Below are 19,600 nucleotides of genomic sequence, written 5' to 3' on the forward strand. Positions count from 1 at the left end.
CACCAGATCTGCTCACCTCGATATTCTCAGGGTATTTTCAGTTTAGCAAACCATTTACAAGAGACTAATGTAAGCTAAGGCAGAAACCACCAGCGAGGAAATCAGATTCACCTGTACAAAGAGCCTGTGTTTTACCTGAACATAATCCCTCACATAAGAATACAATTATCCAGCTGGAGAAAGCTCTTGGAACAGTTAACAGTTCAATAAATTTGAATCAAAGAAACAGAAAATTAACTGGAATGAACAGATGATTCACAAAGGTACAGAGTAAAACAGTGCTGGGGATACTTTTCTTGATGAGTAGCCAACACAGCAATGGAATTCCTTTCATGAAATTCCACCTCACAGTACCATGGCTCCATATGTCACAGTGGACAAGCCACACTCAGCATTGTCCCTGACACAGAGACACATTTGCCTCTTGCATGTCATCTCTCTTTAGTCAGAAAGCAGCTAACACAAAAACCCACACCCAAACTACAAATTATCTGCATCTAAGATTAAAGAGCAAAGGCTTGACCACTGCTTATCAGTTTATTGGATTTGCTGGGCCATTCATAGTCTGGAGGCCCTACACCCCACTTCCAGAGAAAAAAGAAAGCAGGACAAGGCCTTCAGCCACCATCACTCCTCCAACCCACACTCTGAAGGGGAAGGAGGCACTACACAGCAAAGCATAATATGCCCAGGCAACTCTTACAGAGCTGTCCTAGCAGACACAGCTCTGGGACCTTGTTTGGTTAAGACCTCCCATAAAGGATTAATCTGTAGGGAAAGCCTTACATACTGGCAATGTTTGCAGCATGATATTGCTACAAATCAGAAAGACTAGAGCTACAAAGAGCCCCTCTCACATTTCAGGTCTTAAAAACTAAATCTCATGTCTTTACCTGCCCCCATGATGAGCCCGGGTGCTGTGTCCTTCGTGTGGACTGTTCCTGACACGTAGGGATTGTCTGCCCAGCGCAGATGGAGGTGAAGGTAGCAGTCAGGCTTGTGAGGGAAGAAGAAGAAGCAGACATGTTTTTAAAACAATTGGTAATAGTCATGCTCCTACAAAAATGAAATCCAGAAAGCAGCTTCAGCAATGTGTAGAGAGAGAGAATGACTGCTTCCCATCTAGCCCAATTCCAGTCTGAAACAGCAGCTTTAACTTTCTAACAAGACTCTCTGGTGATGCCTGCACAGTCTGCCACTATCTCAGCAAAAACATTTCCAAACTCATGGAAGTCAAGATGAAATTATTGTAATAAAACACAATAATTGCCTAGAGTTGCTAACTAATCCCAGCAGCAACATCACTGGAGCTTTGTTGGTCCCAGGTAGGTGACAAAATTATGAAGCCCAACTTTGTACACTGAAGATTCTTTCTTGGAAAAAAAAGTGGTATGAAAAATAGCAGAATGAATTTTGGACATATTTGATTATCTCTCTCCTTCCTGAACAACCAACCCAATCTAGTGTGAGGGGTCCCTGCCCATGGCAGGGGGTTGGAACTAGATGATTCTTGAGGTCCCTTCCAACCCTGACAGTTCTATGATTCTATGATTCTTGCTCCTCATGCAGTGGCACTCCAAGTTCAGATTGCTCACAGCAGTTTGACCAGCAGCTTGACCAGGAGTGGGCTGCCAGCACTGCCTGAGAGCTGCTGACACTGCAGCCCTCCACTTATCCCAGAGAGCTCAGGATCAGGCCCTGCAGGCTTGCACTGTGTAGCACAGTCTTGAACTCTTCCAGAGGGAACCAGTAACTCTAGCCCTCCACTTCTGCTACATGCAGGGAGATCAAAGCTCTTGCAGCAGGAGGATAAAAACATATCACTGAGCAATGCAGAGCTTGGAGTCCCTAGAGGCAAAGTCAGTAAGAAAAATACAAGGAATTCAGTGCAGCCTCACAAGTAACAAAATATTGTGGGTAGCTGGGACATCTACTAAACAAACTGAAATAACATCACCTTACAAAAAGGAAAGACTTTCTCAAGCAGTTAACGGTGGTGTTTATTTCCAAGCAACTGTCTGGCTCCCTTTAACAGGGAACTGAGGGTTCCTTTGGTGGGAGATGAAAGAAAAAGTGTGAAAGATGGAAAGAGAAGAGTCATTGCTGAGCTCTGTTTGACTGATGATGCACCCTGATGTCCAGACTCAAACAACTGTTGTCATGGTTATGCTGATGTGATAGTTTTAGGCTATGCCTTTAAAAACTTTTCACAGCTCTTGAGCAGAAAAGTAGTAAAATGTAAATAAATCACTATTGGGTGTGAAAAGGAAAAATAAAGATAGCTCCAAAATCTCTCCATTGGAGAGATATCTACCATAACATTTAGTGCCCCAAACAATTTCTCTCTTCTCTCGCTTCTTCGCTCTGGGAGAGATACTAACTTGCTTCTGCTTGACTTTGGCTGCATTGTTTTGGGTAAGTCTAACATCCCTCTGCTCCTTCCTCTTGGAGGCAGAGGCTAGTGGCTTCCTCTGGTCTTCAGCCAGAGGGAATCTTGTGCTGTTTATTAATTGTAGCTACCTGTAAATATTGTAAATCCTGGATATTTTGTACATATTCATTGCATTCTGTTGTATATTGTAGTTTAGGGACCTGGGGGTACTGGTTGATAGTAGGCTGAACATGAGCCAGCAGTATGCCCAGGTGGCCAAAAAGACCAATGGCATCCTGGCCTGCATCAGGAACAGTGTGGCCAGCAGGAGCAGGGAAGTCATTCTGCTCTGTACTCAGCACTGGTTAGGCCACACCTTGAGTCCTGTGTCCAGTTCTGGGCTCCTCAGTTTAGGAAAGATGTTGAGTTGCTGGAAGGTGTCCAGAGAAGGGCAACAAGCTGGGGAGGGGTGAGGAGCACAGCCCTGTGAGGAGAGGCTGAGGGAGCTGGGGTTGCTGAGCCTGGAGAAGAGGAGGCTCAGGAGAGATCTTGCTCTCTACAACTACCTGAAGGGAGGTTGTAGCTAGATGGGGGTTGGTCTCCAAGGCAACCAGCACCAGAACAAGAGGACACAGTCTCAAGCTGCACCAGGGGAGGTTTAGGCTGGATGTTAGGAAGAAATTCTTCCCAGAAAGAGAGATTGGCCATTGGAACGTGCTGCCCAGGGAGGTGGTGGAGTCACCATCACTGGAGGTGTTTAAGAAGAGACTGGATGGGGCACTTGGTGCCATAGTTTAGTTGATTAGATGGTGTTGGGTGATAGGTTGGACTTGATGATCTCAAAGGTCTTTTCCAACCTGGTTAATTCTATTCTATCCTATCCTATCCTATTCATTTGCTTCCAACCAAGCTGGTCTGGCAAATTTAATGTTGGGGGGGAGGGAAACTTCAACCCACCACAGCTGAGCTGGGATGGTGTGGTTGGCACACAAGACAAAATGTCCCTTTTGTGTCCAAGTGACCTAAACCACAAAATGCACTGCCAGAGAAAGCGCTGACCACTCACTCCACAAGGTGCCTGCACCAGCAGCTTGTGAAACCACTGCTCCTGCAATGCAATCTTGGCTGGCAAACACATCACAAAGCTCTCAAGCTGCTGAGCTCCTGCACATCCCACTAGACAAACAATTCCCATGCACTGTAGAGAAAGAAGAAGCTATAAAGAGCCACTTACAGGCTTGCAGTTAGTGGGTTTGCCATTCATGTCGATGTCTGGAGGGTTTAGGAAATCCCAGTCACGGCCTTTGTTGTAGGTTATCAGGGTTGTAACTTTGCCATCAATTTTCTGGTTGGCCAAAAAGACTCCTTTTACACCTCTGACCTAAAGCATACAAGAGACAGAGTTAATGAGTAGCACATAAACAACAACGAGGATTATCCCTGATTAAACTGCTCTTCTTTGGCTTGGAGCTCTGTGTCCCAGGTAATGTGTCCATCAGGAAAGTAAAACAGACCTTAAGAAAAAGTAAATGAAGGAGGCAAAGTGATATGGGGAAAGGGAGAAAGTAGGAAAGTGAGGACAATTACTAACTCATTCATATTTCTGAAAGTATATTAAAAGGATCCACAGTTCTCTCAGTGCCAGAAGACGAATCAAATTACATGTAGTTTATACTGCAAAAGACAAGAATGATGATGGCATGGCAGAATTTTTCTTCATTCCTTCTCCCATCTCTAGTGTAACCCAGCACTAGGATATCCTCTCCTCTCTAGAATGTGGGATATCAAGTGACACAGACAAGTTATGCAAAAACTTCTTCCAGCATCTCAGTTAACTTCTCTCACTGCTGCTGTGCCAGATAAAAGCTGATCAGCACTTCAGCACTTGTACTTGGAATGGAAGGCAGAAACCCTGCTTGAAATAATAAACAACTTTCAGCTCCCTATCTTCAGAGCAGGTGCAGAAGTATGATGTTTGGAGTGGTGCATTAGCCTAGAAAATAATAACCAATATGAAATGAGGGTGTTTAAAAAATGGCAGCTATAAAAAAGCCCCCACCCCTCTGCAGCACTATCTATAGTCTTCCTCCTGTGACCTATGCAAACACAGGCCTGGCTCTGCCTGGGACTGCTGTGTGTCAAACCTGTCTTCCAGATTCAACTGTGATGCACAAGCACCCAAATTCTTCTGTACTTTATGCTCCTTGACTTAGATCCCTAATCTGAAATTGGCTGATTAGTATCTTTCTCCCAAGAAGGGAAAAGATTCACATAATATTAAAGTGCCAAGGAAAAGAAGACATTTCAGCATCCTGGAGTGTTCAGCTACTCTGATGAACACTGCAGTAGCTACCCAAGACAGATGAACACAAGGAAATTCAAAAGTACTATTCCCTTGTTTTTTCTTTGGATTAGCTTTTGGAGCATCTGTATTCCAAACCAGTAGGGATTAGGCACTCCTCAGTACTCCTAAAAAATCCACTTTGTACCTCAAACCCTATTTTCTGAACAGCCTTTCTGCTGTGCTACTCTATGACATCTTAATTGCTGCACCTTTACACAAGTGATTTTCCAACCAAACAATATTCTCCACTAGCTGGTAGCAAGGAGCACAGTTCAGATGGCCCCACAGTGTTTGGCAGCAGCAGTTACTGAAACACAAAACCCCACTTGTTTGTGATTACATTTTCAATATGCATGTTTTGCTGTTATGGAAAAAACACCCTTGAAAAATGTGTGCTGCAACATGCACTGAGAAGTCTTGAACTCTACTTGAGAAGTCAGGACTGGAAGCATTACCTCACTATGGTCATTTTTCACATATCCCTATGTGAAATTTGTGACTGCTTCCCACTGGCAGCCCTTGATCCCATTTCAAGGACATCCTCCTTTTGTACAGCCACAAATTTCAAGGGCATGCTCCTCTTGCAGAGTCCTTTAGCTCTCTTTTTCTTGCCTTCTGTGAACAAGTTTTGGGGGATTATTCACCTTTCATACATGCAAAGGAAAAGAAAAATGGTACTGAAAAAAAAGATAAAGTATCTAAAAGAAAATGAATGCAGACAAGTAGAAACCTGTAAAAGATTTTATGTCAGATCTACAAGGAACAGATGAAGTGAGGTCAGCAGAAGATAACAAAGATGAACAGTGCACATTTGAAGGAGAATTATGCACTGGTGGAAAGAGAAATTGCCAACCATTCAGGACTATCTCTGCGCAGCACTGAAGATTCTTCTTCCAGGGATGGGGTACTTGAATTAAAATGTCCAGAGAAAACTCAGACTAGACAAAAAAAACAAAGAAAACTCCCATCCCCAAGGACTGCAATAGGTATTATATTTATTAGCTGGTTTGTACCATGTGAATAATCCATGCATTACCTGCACACATGAGTACTTGATCATATTCTAATAAAGAAGATGAACACCAATTATTTCTCCCACAACCTCTCTGGGAGCTGTAGGCTCCCTTATTGTCAGCAAAAGTGTTCTCCTGTAATGCAACTGTACTCCAGAAATAGCTCTAAACAATTGAACTGTGTGGCCCTCAGCACACTGCCTTTCAATTACTCTTTATCATTTGCTTTTTAATGTGACCCCACAAATTAATCCAGCACACACAATCATCTGGCATCTCTCGTTGCCTCTTGCACGTTATCAAATATGCCCTCAGTATCATTGGGAAATTCTGAAACCATCAATGAAATTGAGTTAACTCAATAACCCTTGCAGACAAAAGGACAGCCAGGGGTGGCACCTCTGTAGGACTGATCTGAAATGACATGCTGCAGGTGACAGGCGGTAGAGATTGCACCTGACACCCATTTAGCTTTGCATCCCTCAGGAGTGGCCAGCAGGAAAGAGCTGCAAATTAACACTCTCAGTAAATCACCTCTGGGAATCTGGCTCCACATAACCTAAAGCTTCACTCCTTAGGAAGACTCATTTCTGAAAAGGTAGAGTCTAGAAAAACACTGCTAACGACAGACCTTTGGGTCTTCCAACAAAGGAAGAAAAGCTAAACAAAGGAAGAGGAGATAAGGTAGAAGAAAACTCATTATCATTTCCCCCCCTCCCTAAGAAGAGTCCAGCTGCAGCCATTTAACAGCTCTGTGAGTCCGTGGCTTGCATCCAGAATGACCACAAACCTTCTCCAGTGGAGTCTGGTGCACTTAGCAAGACTATGTTGTGGGTTTTCAGGGTAACACCAGGCAGATTAGAGTGTAACTGTGGCCAAACTGGGTCAGACCAAAGGTCCATTAGTTTAATAATGTGGTAATGGCCAGTCCTATGCGCTACAAGAAAGAAAAGAAGGAGAGCAAATGTCCACATGATTACATTTGAAAGTCATCATCAACAGGAACAGAACTGGTAACTGTGCTGCTCTTCTGTAGAAACACCACAGTGCTTTGTTTTGCCAAGTGCACTGATGTTAGGAACCAAGACAGATTCATTTACAGAAGACTTTGTCTCATAGCACATGCTGTTGGCACAAAACACCTCTTGAAACCCCAGGATATGCTGCCCTGTATCTGATTGTGTTGGTCCTCAGCTTTATCAGAGCTGACACAACCTAGCACAAGGCTCAGAGGATTTACTATTTAAGACCCTCTTGGCTAAAGGATGTGCCTGCTCTAAGTAAGGTCGTGTATCGCTGAGTCACCCAAAAGTAGAACACTTGCATGCAGGCAACTGCATAACTTCTTGCTTCCATATTAAGTTGTGATGCCAGCTTCACTCTTCAATATGCTTGAAGAAAAATAAAACAACCTCAGCCAGTTCTGGTTGTGCACATCCATGGAACCCCACACCAAGAATCTTAGAGAGCACAGCACATTAGGAAGGCAGGAGGGAAATACATAAATAGCAACAGGGCACTACCAAGAAATCCTGGCCTGTTTCTATTACAGATAATGGTGACAAATACAGGAATGTAAAATTAATTATACTCAAAGTAAATAACAAATTAAAACTCCACACATTTGAAGAGACCATGACCTACCTCCAGAATATCTATCAGGACATTCTCCTCTGGTTGCTTTGTGCTCCGGACGTTCTCCAGCAGGATAGAGTAGTAAACACCTTGGGGGTCAGACTGGTAGAGGTTGTAGGTGTCTGTCTGGTACCACTCCTGAACAGCCACGAAGACCTGGTTTTCATCTGTACTAATTATCTGTAAATCCTGGAGAAAATTAAGGCAAGATTGTGCTTTAGCAAGTGAAGTTGGCCTTCCTTGAGCTTTGTTTCTTCCATTCAGAATTTGCACTTTCAGATTTCCAGTTCAGCCTTACTGTTATTTTCTGACAAGGAGGAACCAGTCCCTCAACAAGCCAACTAGTCCTTTAGTTACACCACCTTGCAATAATCCTGCAGAACACCTTCTGCACAGTCATGATAAAACCCACTAGGAAAATCACTTAGCTACGTAAGGAAAACTGCAGATGTTATGTCCCAGTCTTAAATTTATCTTTCAAACCCCTGGATGGAAACCCAAGCTAAAACTGCCATGGCGCTGTTGTAGTACTCCCACAGTACAAGAAAGGAAAGGTGAATTTAAAAAGAGGATGGAGTAATTGATTGGCAAGTACAGAGGCTGATAAACACTGCAATGTGCCAAGCCCAGCCCATCAGCCCAGCTACCCACTGCTCAGCAGATGACAGGCACATGAAGATGGGATGCCAGCATGTATCGCCAGATGGAGCTTACTGTCACTGAAGAGTTAACTAGCAGGGACATGTAAGGAAGAGGAAAAAACTTGATGGAGAGGAAGCAAGGTTTTTATTGCTTTCTCTAATTCACAGTCACAGATACAACCTCAGGCTGTAATCTCAGCAGATCCTATAACAAAAGCATATATTCTTTGATGATTTCATGCTTGGACTACTGTGATTGCCTTCTTGCTGGACCTCCTGCCTGCTTTCTCCACATTCTGCAGGCTACTCAAAGCCCTGCTGATCATCTAATTTTTCTGTAATCATGCTGTTCAGATATGATTGGTTCAAATTAATCTATAAAGATCTTTATGAATTCATAAGAGGTCTTTGGGGCTCAGAGCACTCCTTACTGTCACTGCTCAGATTTCTGTTTACATCCAGACTGGTTTATTGTATCTAGTCAGTATTTGAGCTGGTTTGTTGTATCTAGTCAGTATTTGAGCTCAGTCTCTGGGTATTTGAGGTTTCTTTTGTTTTCCATGTTCAAATGAGAGAATCTGTGCACTGTCAGATGTCCTCATGAATGAAGCTTTAGATTGTGTGGAGCCACATTCCCACAGGGTGATTTATTGAGTTGATTTGCAGCTCTTTGCTCCTGGCCATGCCTGAGGGATGCAAAGCAATTTTTATTTGTTTTTAATTCAAGAGCTATAATTTCTTAATCATGCTCAAGAAAGCAAACAATCTCCAGATAAAGAAGTATTTCAACTTGATCATAGAATTAGCATTAAGGGCAGCTGGAAATCTAGTGAATCTGGAGCATGTCCAGAGAAGAGTAATCAAGCTGGTGAAGGGTCTGCAGAACAGGTTTGGTGAGGGGCAGCTGAGGGAACTGGGCTTGTTTAGCCTGGAGAAGAGAAGGCTGACAGGAGACCTCATTGCTCTCTACAACTTCCTAAAAGGAGGTTGGAGTGAGGTGGGAGTTGGTGTCTTCTCCAAATTAGCTAGTGATAAAACAAGAAGAAATGGCATCAAGTTGCACCAGGTTGGGGTTGCTGAGGATAGAGGGAGGAAGCAACTCACCACTCTGCTAATACTTTCCATAACTTTATATTCAGGAGATGCTCCATATGGTTTGCTATAGTACCAACTGTGATAAGGAGCCTTATGACAAATAAATACAATTACACCCTGCAGACAGAGGATATAAATGATTGCAAGGACTGCACAGTAAGCCAGTGCTCCTTTGTGAAGTAAGATGTGCTGATGGCATAGAAGCTACCAGTAAGTGAAAACACTGTAGGCAGGGTTCAGCACAGCCAGTCTAATAACACCACATGGGCAGGACTGTAACACTTTAGTCAGTAAGGCAAATACAGAAACACCCTCAAAGTTTCTCCTTTTCAAAGCTGGCAGTTTTCCAGCCCAAATGTAAAGATTTGCCCCCTTGCAATCTTTTAGTGCTGTGGCTGGGCAATGTATTACCCTGAAGCAAGAGATAAATTGAACAGAGAATCAGAAGGAGTGAAGGTATCAGAAGCACAACAGACGCAAGCATTCAAGGCTGCGTAGTCAAGGCTTGACCTCCAGCTGCACAACATTTATACCCCTGTGATCTCTTAAGCACAATCAAGGTAAGTGGATGGCAGAGACAGATAATCTCCTTGCTTGCCGAAGTAAAACGGTGCAAGGAGAGCAATCGATACCAAGTTACACTGCGAAGAAAAGAGCAGGTCCTTGAACCCACCTCGGATGGATTTGTACATCTGGGGAGCCAGACAACTGCTACAGATCAGGGTCACTACCTACTGCCCTGACACCACCCAGGAAAGGAATACTTCTGCATCAAGCACCACTGTTATCTCTATTTGAGTTCTTTGTTCAGCAGCCATTCCAATGGCCTTTCAGAGCCATGGGTGGGCAGTCCAACTGCAGCTGCCAGCTGTTCTTCCACCTGGCACAGAGGAACAACCCCAGCTGAACCCTTCCTGGGTGGTGAACAGTAGCAGTGGTCAAAGAGCCACCCATGGGGAGACATAATTCTTGGGAGATGCAGAGCCTTGCTAAATGAGCTCTCCTAGCCTCACTACTTGGCCATTCAACCAGCAAGCAGCCAGAGCCTCAAGAGAACCTTGCTGACAGCAGGGCTGCAGAAATTTCTCCTGCCTTTTCTGCTGCTAATGAATGGATCCACCTAAGGAATCTCTCCCAAAACTTATGGTAAGAGGGAGCTTGACAGAGAAGGGAACACATTCTTCAAAAGATGGATGGTTATTTTGGGAGAAAGTGTAAAGCTGCTTGAAATATTTTATACTTAATAGTGTTAGATCTATTTTTGAACCATACAGACAAGTTTGGAAGAAAGCCTGTGGTTGAAACAGTGATGTATGACCCAGACTGGGGCACGGAAGAGGTGTTCCAAGCCCCTCAGAAGAGGAAGAGATGATAATCAAATAAAGAGAATATATGGAGTTGATAAAGGCATGTATAGGAGACCTGTATTACCATGAAGGCATTGAAGAATTTAACTTAATTCTAAAGCAATAGGACTTTTTTTCTCCTTTTATTTTTGTTTTGCCCCTGTTGTCTCTTTTGTCTTGGTTACCTGAAAACTGTGACATTATTGCCTATTTCTCAAGATTGGAAGGACACAGAGAGATCAAAACAGATGAAAGAAGCTTTCTCCACACTGCATCTTTTCAGAATGAAACCTGAATTCCACTGGGATAGAACACAAGAGAGCTTTTGCATTATTAAGGTTTTGTAGCTGCCATGAACAAATGCAGAATCAAAGAAAGCTTTGTATCAGCTGATAAAAAAAGTACCATGATCAGCAGAGTTTATTTTACAGAAGGGGAAAGGGGGCTCAAGACAATTAAATTCTTCTGACTTGCAACAGTTAAACCACCAGGGTCAGAAGCTGATTCCTTCATTTGGTCAGCAATTTTGCTAAACATTTTTTTTGCTTAAACCTCCCAGGTCATCATCCCTGGAGGTGTTCAAGAGGGGGCTGGACGTGGCACTTGGTGCCGCGGTTTAGTCATGAGCTCTGTGGTGACAGGTTGGACTTGATGATCTTTGAGGTCTCTTCCAACCTTGGTGATTCTGTAACTCACAGGATGAACTAATTACAGGTTTTATTAGTCACAATGAAGCAGGAGACAAAATCCCAAATAAGGGCCAGAATCCAACATACTCCTCCTTTGACACACCACACTTCTCTAGGTGAGGACAGTCAGAGCTGTGGAAGTCCTCTCCAGATGGGGCTGCAGCCTGTGCCCCTTGGCAGACCTGCTCCGCAGCCGTGGCAGCTGAATCTCTGCTCCAGACAGAACACAGCCCAGGAGGGACTGCTGGATCTCCCTGGAGCACTGCTGAGTGCCCAGCCAGCCATCTTGACACATAAATGCAATCCTGCTGCTCTAGGATTGATTTTGGTGTTCCCTTCCTACAGTTATTAACCTCTCATCCCATTCTAGCAGCAGAGAACAAGCAATCCTGGTAAAATGGAATCTAATACCCATTCATTTTTCAATTCCTCCTCTGTTTTGGGGAGCAGACAGGCAGCCTTTAATATGGCCTCATCCAAATTTGCTACCACCCAGGCAGGCAGCAGCAGCAGACACTTGACTGCTGTCAAATGCAGCAGACATCTATGTGCTTCAGTGGAGTGTCAGTGTCAGACCCTGATAGAAAAAAAACTCTCAACAGCACAAGAAAAAAGCTACAAGAATTTAGAAAGAGGACATCTGAAATTCTGTTCATTAGATGTCCCCAACAGCTCTGCTCTCTCTCCGTGCATGGAGCTATGACACATCACAAAAAGGTGATGTGAATGGCACTGTGGAGCTGGAAGCTTGTCTGGAAGCTGCTTTTAGCAGCCCTTGATTCACAAGAAGGCCTTGAGATACACCCAGAGACAAGCATTTATCCTTCCCTATGCTTGTCTTCTACAGACCATTTGGACAAAGAGAAGCACAAATGCAAATCCAAGCAACAAAAAACAACTGGTTTTTGTGGTTTTCCCCCCAGACTTTCAAGCTCTTCATATTGAAAGGAAAATGAGACATCAATAGCATTTTCTAATTATTCAGTCTGACAATACTCATTTATCTCCATATGTAAAATAACTTTGAAACACATCTGTGCAGAAAAAAACCCCACAACACAACAGTATCTGAAGAGCCCAGCACTATTCCCTCAGGCTAGAGCCTAGTGTTCTGGCACAGCCCTCCTAATGCTGTTACATACATCCCTGCCCAGCCTGCAGCATCTTCTGATTTGGCTACAGTTTTCCTTCCCTGCACGTGTCCAGAGAAGGCCAACAAGGGTGGTGAGGAGCACACCCTACCAGAAGAAGATGAAAGAAATGGGGTTGCTTAGCCTGGAGAAGAGGAGGCCCAGGGGAGACGTTATTGCTCTCTACAACTCCCTGAAGGGAGGTTGTAGACAGATGGGGGTTGGTCTCTTCTCCCAGGCAAGCAGCACCAGAACAAGAGGACACAGTCTCAAGCTGTGCCAGGGGAGGTTTAGGCTGGATGTTAGGAAGTAATTCTTCACAGCAAGAGAGATTGGCCATTGGAATGGGCTGCCCAGGGAGGTGGTGGAGTCACCATCACTGGAGGTGTTTAGGAAGAGAATGGATGGGGTGCTTGGTGCCATGGTTTAATTGATTAGGTGGTGTTGGGTGATAGGTTGGACTTGATGATCTCAAAGGTCTTTTCCAACATGGTTAATTCTGTACACAGCCACTGCTCACAAATCTGGCCAGTGACATGAAGCACCTTACAGAGATCACTGGAAAGAGACTGTTTTATTTTGAAGCCTCATTCAATTCTTTTGAGAATAATGAAAACCAGCATTTAACATATTTCAGGCCTGCTCCATCTCCTGCTCAGGCAGAATCTAATGCTTAAAACACTCTGAAACTCAGTTCATTCAAAAGCTGTTGTTTTAAATCAATCTTACAAAAAAAATTAAAGCAATTCTTTGCAAATTCTTTCATTCTGTTTATCTCCCACCACCACAAAAGCAGCCACTGCACAGTCCCGTGATGCACTCCCTATGCGCCAGTGTCTGTGCTGATATCCTGCTTCTCTGCATAACTTCACCAGCAGTTTGCTCACAGGAATCTTTTCCCTTCTTCTCAGACTGGATTGGAAGATACAGTTCCACTGCACTCTGATGCCTCTCACTAACATACAGGGTGGTGAAAAATTTCAGAGCTGTGTAGATAGCCAGATTCTTAGCCAGAATCTTAGAATCTTAGCCAGATTGCTGGCTAAGCTGTCAGCTCGAGGCTTGGACCGCAACACTCTGTGCTGGGTTAGGAACTGGCTGGAGGGCCGAGACAGAGAGTGGTGGTGAATGGTGCCACATCCAGCTGGTGGCCAGTCACCAGTGGCGTCCCCCAGGGATCAGTGCTGGGTCCCATCCTCTTTAACATCTTCATTGATGATCTGGATGAGGGGGTCAAGTCAGTCATCAACAAGTTTGCAGATGACACCAAGTTAGGAGCAGATGTTAGTCAGTTAGAGGGTAGAAAGGCTCTGCAGAGGGACCTCGACAGACTGGACAGATGGGCAGAGTCCAATGGGATGGCATTCAACAAGTCCAAGTGCTGAGTGCTGCACTTTGGCCACATCAACCCCATGCAGAGCTACAGGCTGGGGTCAGAGTGGCTGAGAGCTCCCAAACAGAGAGGGTCCTGGGGGTGCTGATCGACAGCCACCTGAATATGAGCCAGCAGTGTGCCCAGGTGGCCAAGAAGGCCAGTGGCATCCTGGCATGTATTAGGAAAAGTGCAGCCAGCAGGAGCAGGGAGGTCATTGTACCCCTGTATTCTGCTTTGGTTAGGCCACACCTTGAGTACTGTGTCCAGTTCTGGGCCCCTCAGTTTAAGAAGGACATTGAAACACTTGAAGGTGTCCAGAGAAGGGCAACAAGGCTGGGGAGAGGCCTTGAGCACAGCCCTGTGAGGAGAGGCTGAGGGAGCTGGGGATGCTTAGCCTGGAGAAGAGGAGGCTCAGGGGTGACCTCATTACCCACTACAACTACCTGAAAGGTGGTTGTAGCCTGGTGAGGGTTGGTCTCTTCTCCCAGGCAACCAGCACCAGAACAAGAGGACACAGTCTCAAGGTGCGCCAGGAGTTTAGGCTGGAGGTGAGGAGAAATTTCTTCCCAGAGAGAGTCATTCGTCATTGGAATGTGCTGCCCAGGGAGGTGGTGGAGTCCCCATCCCTCGAGGTGTTCAAGAGGGGATTGGATGTGGCACTTGGTGCCATGGTCTAGTCATGGGTCTGTGGTGACAGGTTGGACTCGATGATCCTCGAGGTCTCTTCTAACCTTGGCAATACTGTGATACTGTGATACTTTTCCACTGCACTCTGATGCCTCTCACTGACATACAGGGTGGTGAAAAATTTCAGAGCTGAGTTCTTGTTTACTTCAGCAACTAAAATTTCAGCTCCCATGTGAAGGTACCAAATGTTTTTAACTTTTTTTTAAAGGGTACCTTGTGCAGCAGAGGTTAAAATCTCTGACATTCACCACTGCTCTAATGGATGTCTGGCTTCCAGGCCCTCTCAATGCAATTTTCAGCTCTGCTATGTGCAGATACCAAAGAAACTTTTCTTGGAGGCATCATCAAAATGCTAAAGACATACAGTTTGTTTTGTTCCACTCATTGGGTACTGCCTGAACTAGGAAGAACACAAAAAACATCCCTTTCAAAGCAACACAGACATCCAGTTCCTAGCTAGCTACTGACTCTATCCAAAATGAAACCATTAACTTCTAATTTATTTATTCAGTCAAGCCTGGAGTTAATCTGCTTAGCTAGGGGAAAAAAAAAAGGAGAAAAAAAAGGGAAAAAAAAAGGATGATAAATAAACAAACCCCATGTTTTCCAAGACAAAGAGTTCAGCATGAAGCTCTGTTCCAAACAATCCAGACTACATCTGACACAAATGCTGGGGAGTTTTGGGTGACACTTTCTGAACGCGCCAGAGATGCACTCGGCAAGAGCCTGCACCCGGTGAGCTAAGCACCCTGTGCAGATTCGTGGCTTTAAAGCTAAAAGTGATGATCAGATCCTTTAGTTTGTTCTCTGCTGTCTTCTCAACCAGAGAATTACCAATAAATATTTCCCAATACTTTCTAAGGTGCATGAGGAGCAAAGAACTTCTCTCAGGTTAGAGCCAACCTCCCAGAAAGGCAGCAGGTTATGATTTGAAAGCTTCAAACCCTGGAACATCTGTCACTTTCCTTGGCACTTCTTCAAACACATAATTATCAGCACCAGTAAGAAATTGAGTTCAGTTTCTAATTTGGATTCAGCTCCCAGCTGACCCAGTTGGTCTTTCTCCACTAAAACCCTCCTAAGACTCCATATTTTCCGCCAAGGCAGTGGATTCTTGGTCTGTCCTTTGGAAACAGAATTATTTTCATTATTTTTTAATTATTTTCTTTTCCTTCACCAAGATCATTACACTGACCTGGGTTACAGCACAGTCCCTCAAACACAAGAGAGATCATTGTGAACTGTGGAAGAAATAAAGGGCTGTGGAGCTTGATTTTGCTGCCAAGGAACATCCGTGGGACAGAGATCTAGGTCACCCACTGTGTGCTGCTGCCTCCAACCCTCCTGTAGCACTTGCTGCTCTTCACAGCTGATGCAAGCCTGCCTACTGCAAACATGGATGCCTGCATGACAATAGTCTCACAGAGTTTCTGACAACTGACTAACTTCACTAATTTATCCTCATTAGTCAGCTGGATTTAAACCCCAATAACATAGATTCATAGAATGGTTTAGGTTGGAAGGGACCTCGAAGATCCAACCCCCCTGCATTCTTTAATGAAATAGAGCACGCTCAACTGGTAAAATTCTCTCAGATTATTATTCATGCTTCTTCCAGAAAGCATCATGTGGAATTAAACTGAAAGAACACTGAGGTTGTGGAGTCTCCTTCTCTGGAGACTTTCAAGACCCATCTGGATGTATTCCTGAGTGACCTGTGCTAGGTTCTATGGTTCTACTCTGGCAGGGGGGGTTAGACTTGATGATCTCTGGAGGTCCCTTCCAACCCCTAACATCCTGTGAACAATTGCTCACTATCATTGCACTGTTTGATGGAAGCAAAGCTGAAAACCTGTTGCAGTGACTGATGACAAGCTGTTGTATGCTCTTACCCTCTCTGCTTTATGAGCTGCTACATTCCTAGAATAAAAGCAGTAGCATAAGAAAGTAGCACAACAGGGATGCAGAAATCCTCACCGGGAGAATAATGTGGGTTGAAAAGAATAGAAGGAAACTGGTTTGAGTAGAAAGAGAAGACAACAAATCTGCATAAACAGGGAGAAAACGTGAGTACTTACTTTTGGCAGTGCATATTTTGGCAGCTTCATCTGTACGAAGCCATTGCGCCGGTAGGACACGTAATACTTGGTCCGATTCGCTGAGGTTGTCTGTACAAAGGGAGAAACAGAACCCAGTGGTAGTTGGTGTGAAATCTAAACTGTCTAAGAGGGAAGAGACTTTTTGGTTTTTTTCCTCTTTTTAACACTTTAATGGGTTATGTCCATCCTGGAAGCAGGGCAGGGAGGCCTTGTGAGAGCATTGCCCTCCCTGCAGGAGGTTTTCCCCCTGGGAAACTACATTAGTTTGTTCCACTCCCCCTCCCTGCCCAGCAAGGCTATAAAAAGGAGGACACTGCAGCCATTAGGGCTCTTGGCTCCTTCCTTTGCTTGGATGAGGACTGCTGGTGGCTCCCTGCTTCTCTACCACGTGGCCAGGTCCGATCCTTCTCCCTGCTACCTCCACACCCCTTCAAAGGTTTTGTATTCTTATTTTTTCTCCCATCCATCCTTGTTCCTTACCCTTGTGAACCCTACCTGCTATTGTTACATAGATATATATATTGTTTAAAGAAAATTCTTTACCTCTCTACTTCCAAGCTGATTCCAAATTATTTATTGGTGGATCTGCTCCTTCCCTTTCTTTTTCCTCTCTATTAGGAAAGAGGAGGGGGGAGCTGGGGAGGGATTCTCAGCCTTGCCCCCATCTGAGCTCTCAAGTCCCAGTCACGGCTCAAACCACCACAAACACAGCTACTGCTTTTACTGCATGCAATTAATTTGCACACTGTACTCCTGGAAGAATGAATTGGAAGTTTTTAAAACAGCAGACTAAAAACTCTTCTGCTCTCTTCCTCTCTAGGAAGGAAAAAGTGATCTATTTCCATCTGTTGCCATTTCAACTGTCTTGGGCGATACCAAAGATTTCATCATCTCACTGTCCCCAGTTCTTACTCTCTGTACCCAGCAGCCTGCCAGATCTTTGCCCTTTCATAGAAGTCCCAGCAGCACAGCCTCCAGGCAAGAGGCAGGGAGGTGGCACACTCCCCATGAACACCTCAAGGGCAGGTGGGAATCCAACAGCATAATTGAAAGCAGAGCACAAAAGGCTGAATAAATCACACTAACATGTGTGAAGCATTCACTATATTTGACTCATATTTTCTACACTGGATAAAACATTTCCCACAGCAAGATGTTGATGTGCCACATGGAACAGGAAGATTACATAAGGAAAATTTTTTTCACTGTGAGAGTGATGGAACACTGGAACAGGCTGCCCAAGGGGGTTGTGGAATCTCCCTCTCTGGAGATGTTCAAGACCTGCCTAGATGTGTTCCTGTGTGATCTGCTCTAGGGGATCCTGCTCCAACAGAGAGGTTGGACTGGATGATCTTTCGAGGTCCCTTCCAGCCCCTAACATGCTGTGATGATGCAATTATGCATTCATTGGTTGGCCAGTTTGAAAGTCTGCAATGTGTCCTGAAGACACAATTCTACACTCAGACAGGTAAGAGACACATTTCACAGACCTCATGACTAAACCATGGCACCAAGTGCCACGTCCAATCCCCTCTTGAACACCTCCAGGGATGGGGACTCCACCACCTCCCTGGGCAGCACATTCCAATGGCTAACAACTCGCTCTGGGAAGAACTTTCTCCTCGTCTCCAGCCTAAACCTCCCCTGGTACAGCTTGAGACTGTGTCCTCTTGTTCTGCTGCTGGTTGCCTGGGAGAAGAGACCAACCCCCTCCTGGCTACAACCTCCCTTCAGGTAGTTGTAGAGAGCAATGAGGTCTCCCCTGAGCCTCCTCTTCTCCAGGCTAAGCAACCCCAGCTCCCTCAGCCTCTCCTCACAGGGCTGTGCTTGAGGCCTCTCCCCAGCCTCGTTGCCCTTCTCTGGACACGGTCAAGTAGAAATGTTCACTCTTTCTTTAAATCAGTTTCCTGGTTGTTTCATTTTTTTTCTTTTAGTGATAGAAAGAATGTGATGCCCTTTAGGTGTCTGGGTTTTTAAATGATGGATTAAACCAAAAATCTCAACACTGATTTAATTAGTGTTGAATACCAGTTCTTAGCCATCTTTTCACAGCCTTCTGGTTAATTATGCATCTTTTTTTGTGTCACTCATTTTAAATGCCTGAAGAGGATGCAAGGCAGCAGAGAATCAGAGATGAAGCAGCTAGTCTTGTCACACCTCACTAACATGTTGCTGGAACATGTCCAGAGAAGGGCAACAAAGCTGGGGAGGGGTTTGGAGCACAGCCCTGTGAGGAGAGGCTGAGGGAGCTGGGATTGCTTAGCCTGGAGAAGAGGAGGCTAAGGGGAGACCTTACTGCTGTCTACAACTGCCTGAAGGGAGGTTGTAGCCAGGTGGGGGTTGGTCTCTTCTCCCAGGCAACCTGCACCAGAACAAGAGGACACAGTCTCAAGCTGTGCCAGGGGAGGTTTAGGCTGGATGTTAGGAAGAAGTGCTTCCCAGAGAGAGTTGTTAGCCATTGGAATGTGCTGCCCAGGGAGGTGGTGGAGTCACCATCACTGGAGATGTTTAAGAAGAGACTGGGTGGAGCACTTGGTGCCATGGTTTAGTTGATTAGGTGGTGTTGGGTGATAGGTTGGACTTCATGATCTCAAAGGTCTTTTCCAACCTTGTTTATTCTATTCTATTCTAAACACAGAGTTGCAACTTTAATCCTCCTACTACAATCACCTTTAAAACTGTCTGACTGTCAGTGCAAACTGGAAAAGAAGAGACTATTAGAAAATTGCTGATGTTTGTGGCTACAGATCTGCTATAGCAGTGCAGTTGAGATCTTCCTCAAGATGGCAAAAGGCTGAGATCTGGCCCAGGACTGACAGTGCAACCCTGCACTGCTCCCGTTCACAGCTGCACAGCTCAGAGGCTGTGCACAATGCCAGGGGCAGCAAGTCTCAAACTCTCCTCTCTTTGCACAGATGGTTCTGTTGCCTCTTCTTCCTGACAGATATCAGTGTGGCATCAGGAGGAGTCTCTACTCTAATTCTTACACAGCCATGTTCTGACACATAGAGCAATATTTTCACCTGGTGATGAAAGAATTTGTGTGTGGTTTTGGAAGTCTGTTGTTCCTCACATGTGCAGCTGCTGTGTGGTTTCATTGGCACAGGTAAGTGATGTCTTGCATCACACCTAGGGGTGGATGAAGTTCACATGTGACTACAGAAGCTCAGGTATC

General features: G+C 44.9%; 1 protein-coding gene across 1 annotated transcript in view; it reads right to left on the reverse strand.

Annotated features, from left to right (window-relative positions):
• Positions 1–19,600, reverse strand: part of SORCS2 (sortilin related VPS10 domain containing receptor 2) — a 626,507-nt gene that overhangs the window by 67,277 nt on the left and 539,630 nt on the right. The window contains exons 8-11 of the mRNA XM_068149669.1: positions 16,405–16,494; positions 7,373–7,552; positions 3,606–3,752; positions 894–996 (exon numbers count right to left, since the gene is read on the reverse strand). Of these exons, the coding sequence (XP_068005770.1) occupies positions 894–996; positions 3,606–3,752; positions 7,373–7,552; positions 16,405–16,494 (520 nt within the window). The remainder of the gene's footprint in view (positions 1–893; positions 997–3,605; positions 3,753–7,372; positions 7,553–16,404; positions 16,495–19,600) is intronic.

Source organism: Melanerpes formicivorus, unplaced genomic scaffold, assembly GCF_026170545.1.
Source record: "Melanerpes formicivorus ecotype bairdi unplaced genomic scaffold, bMelFor1.0.p_v2 SCAF_18, whole genome shotgun sequence".
In the NCBI taxonomy this organism is placed as follows: Eukaryota; Metazoa; Chordata; class Aves; order Piciformes; family Picidae; genus Melanerpes; species Melanerpes formicivorus.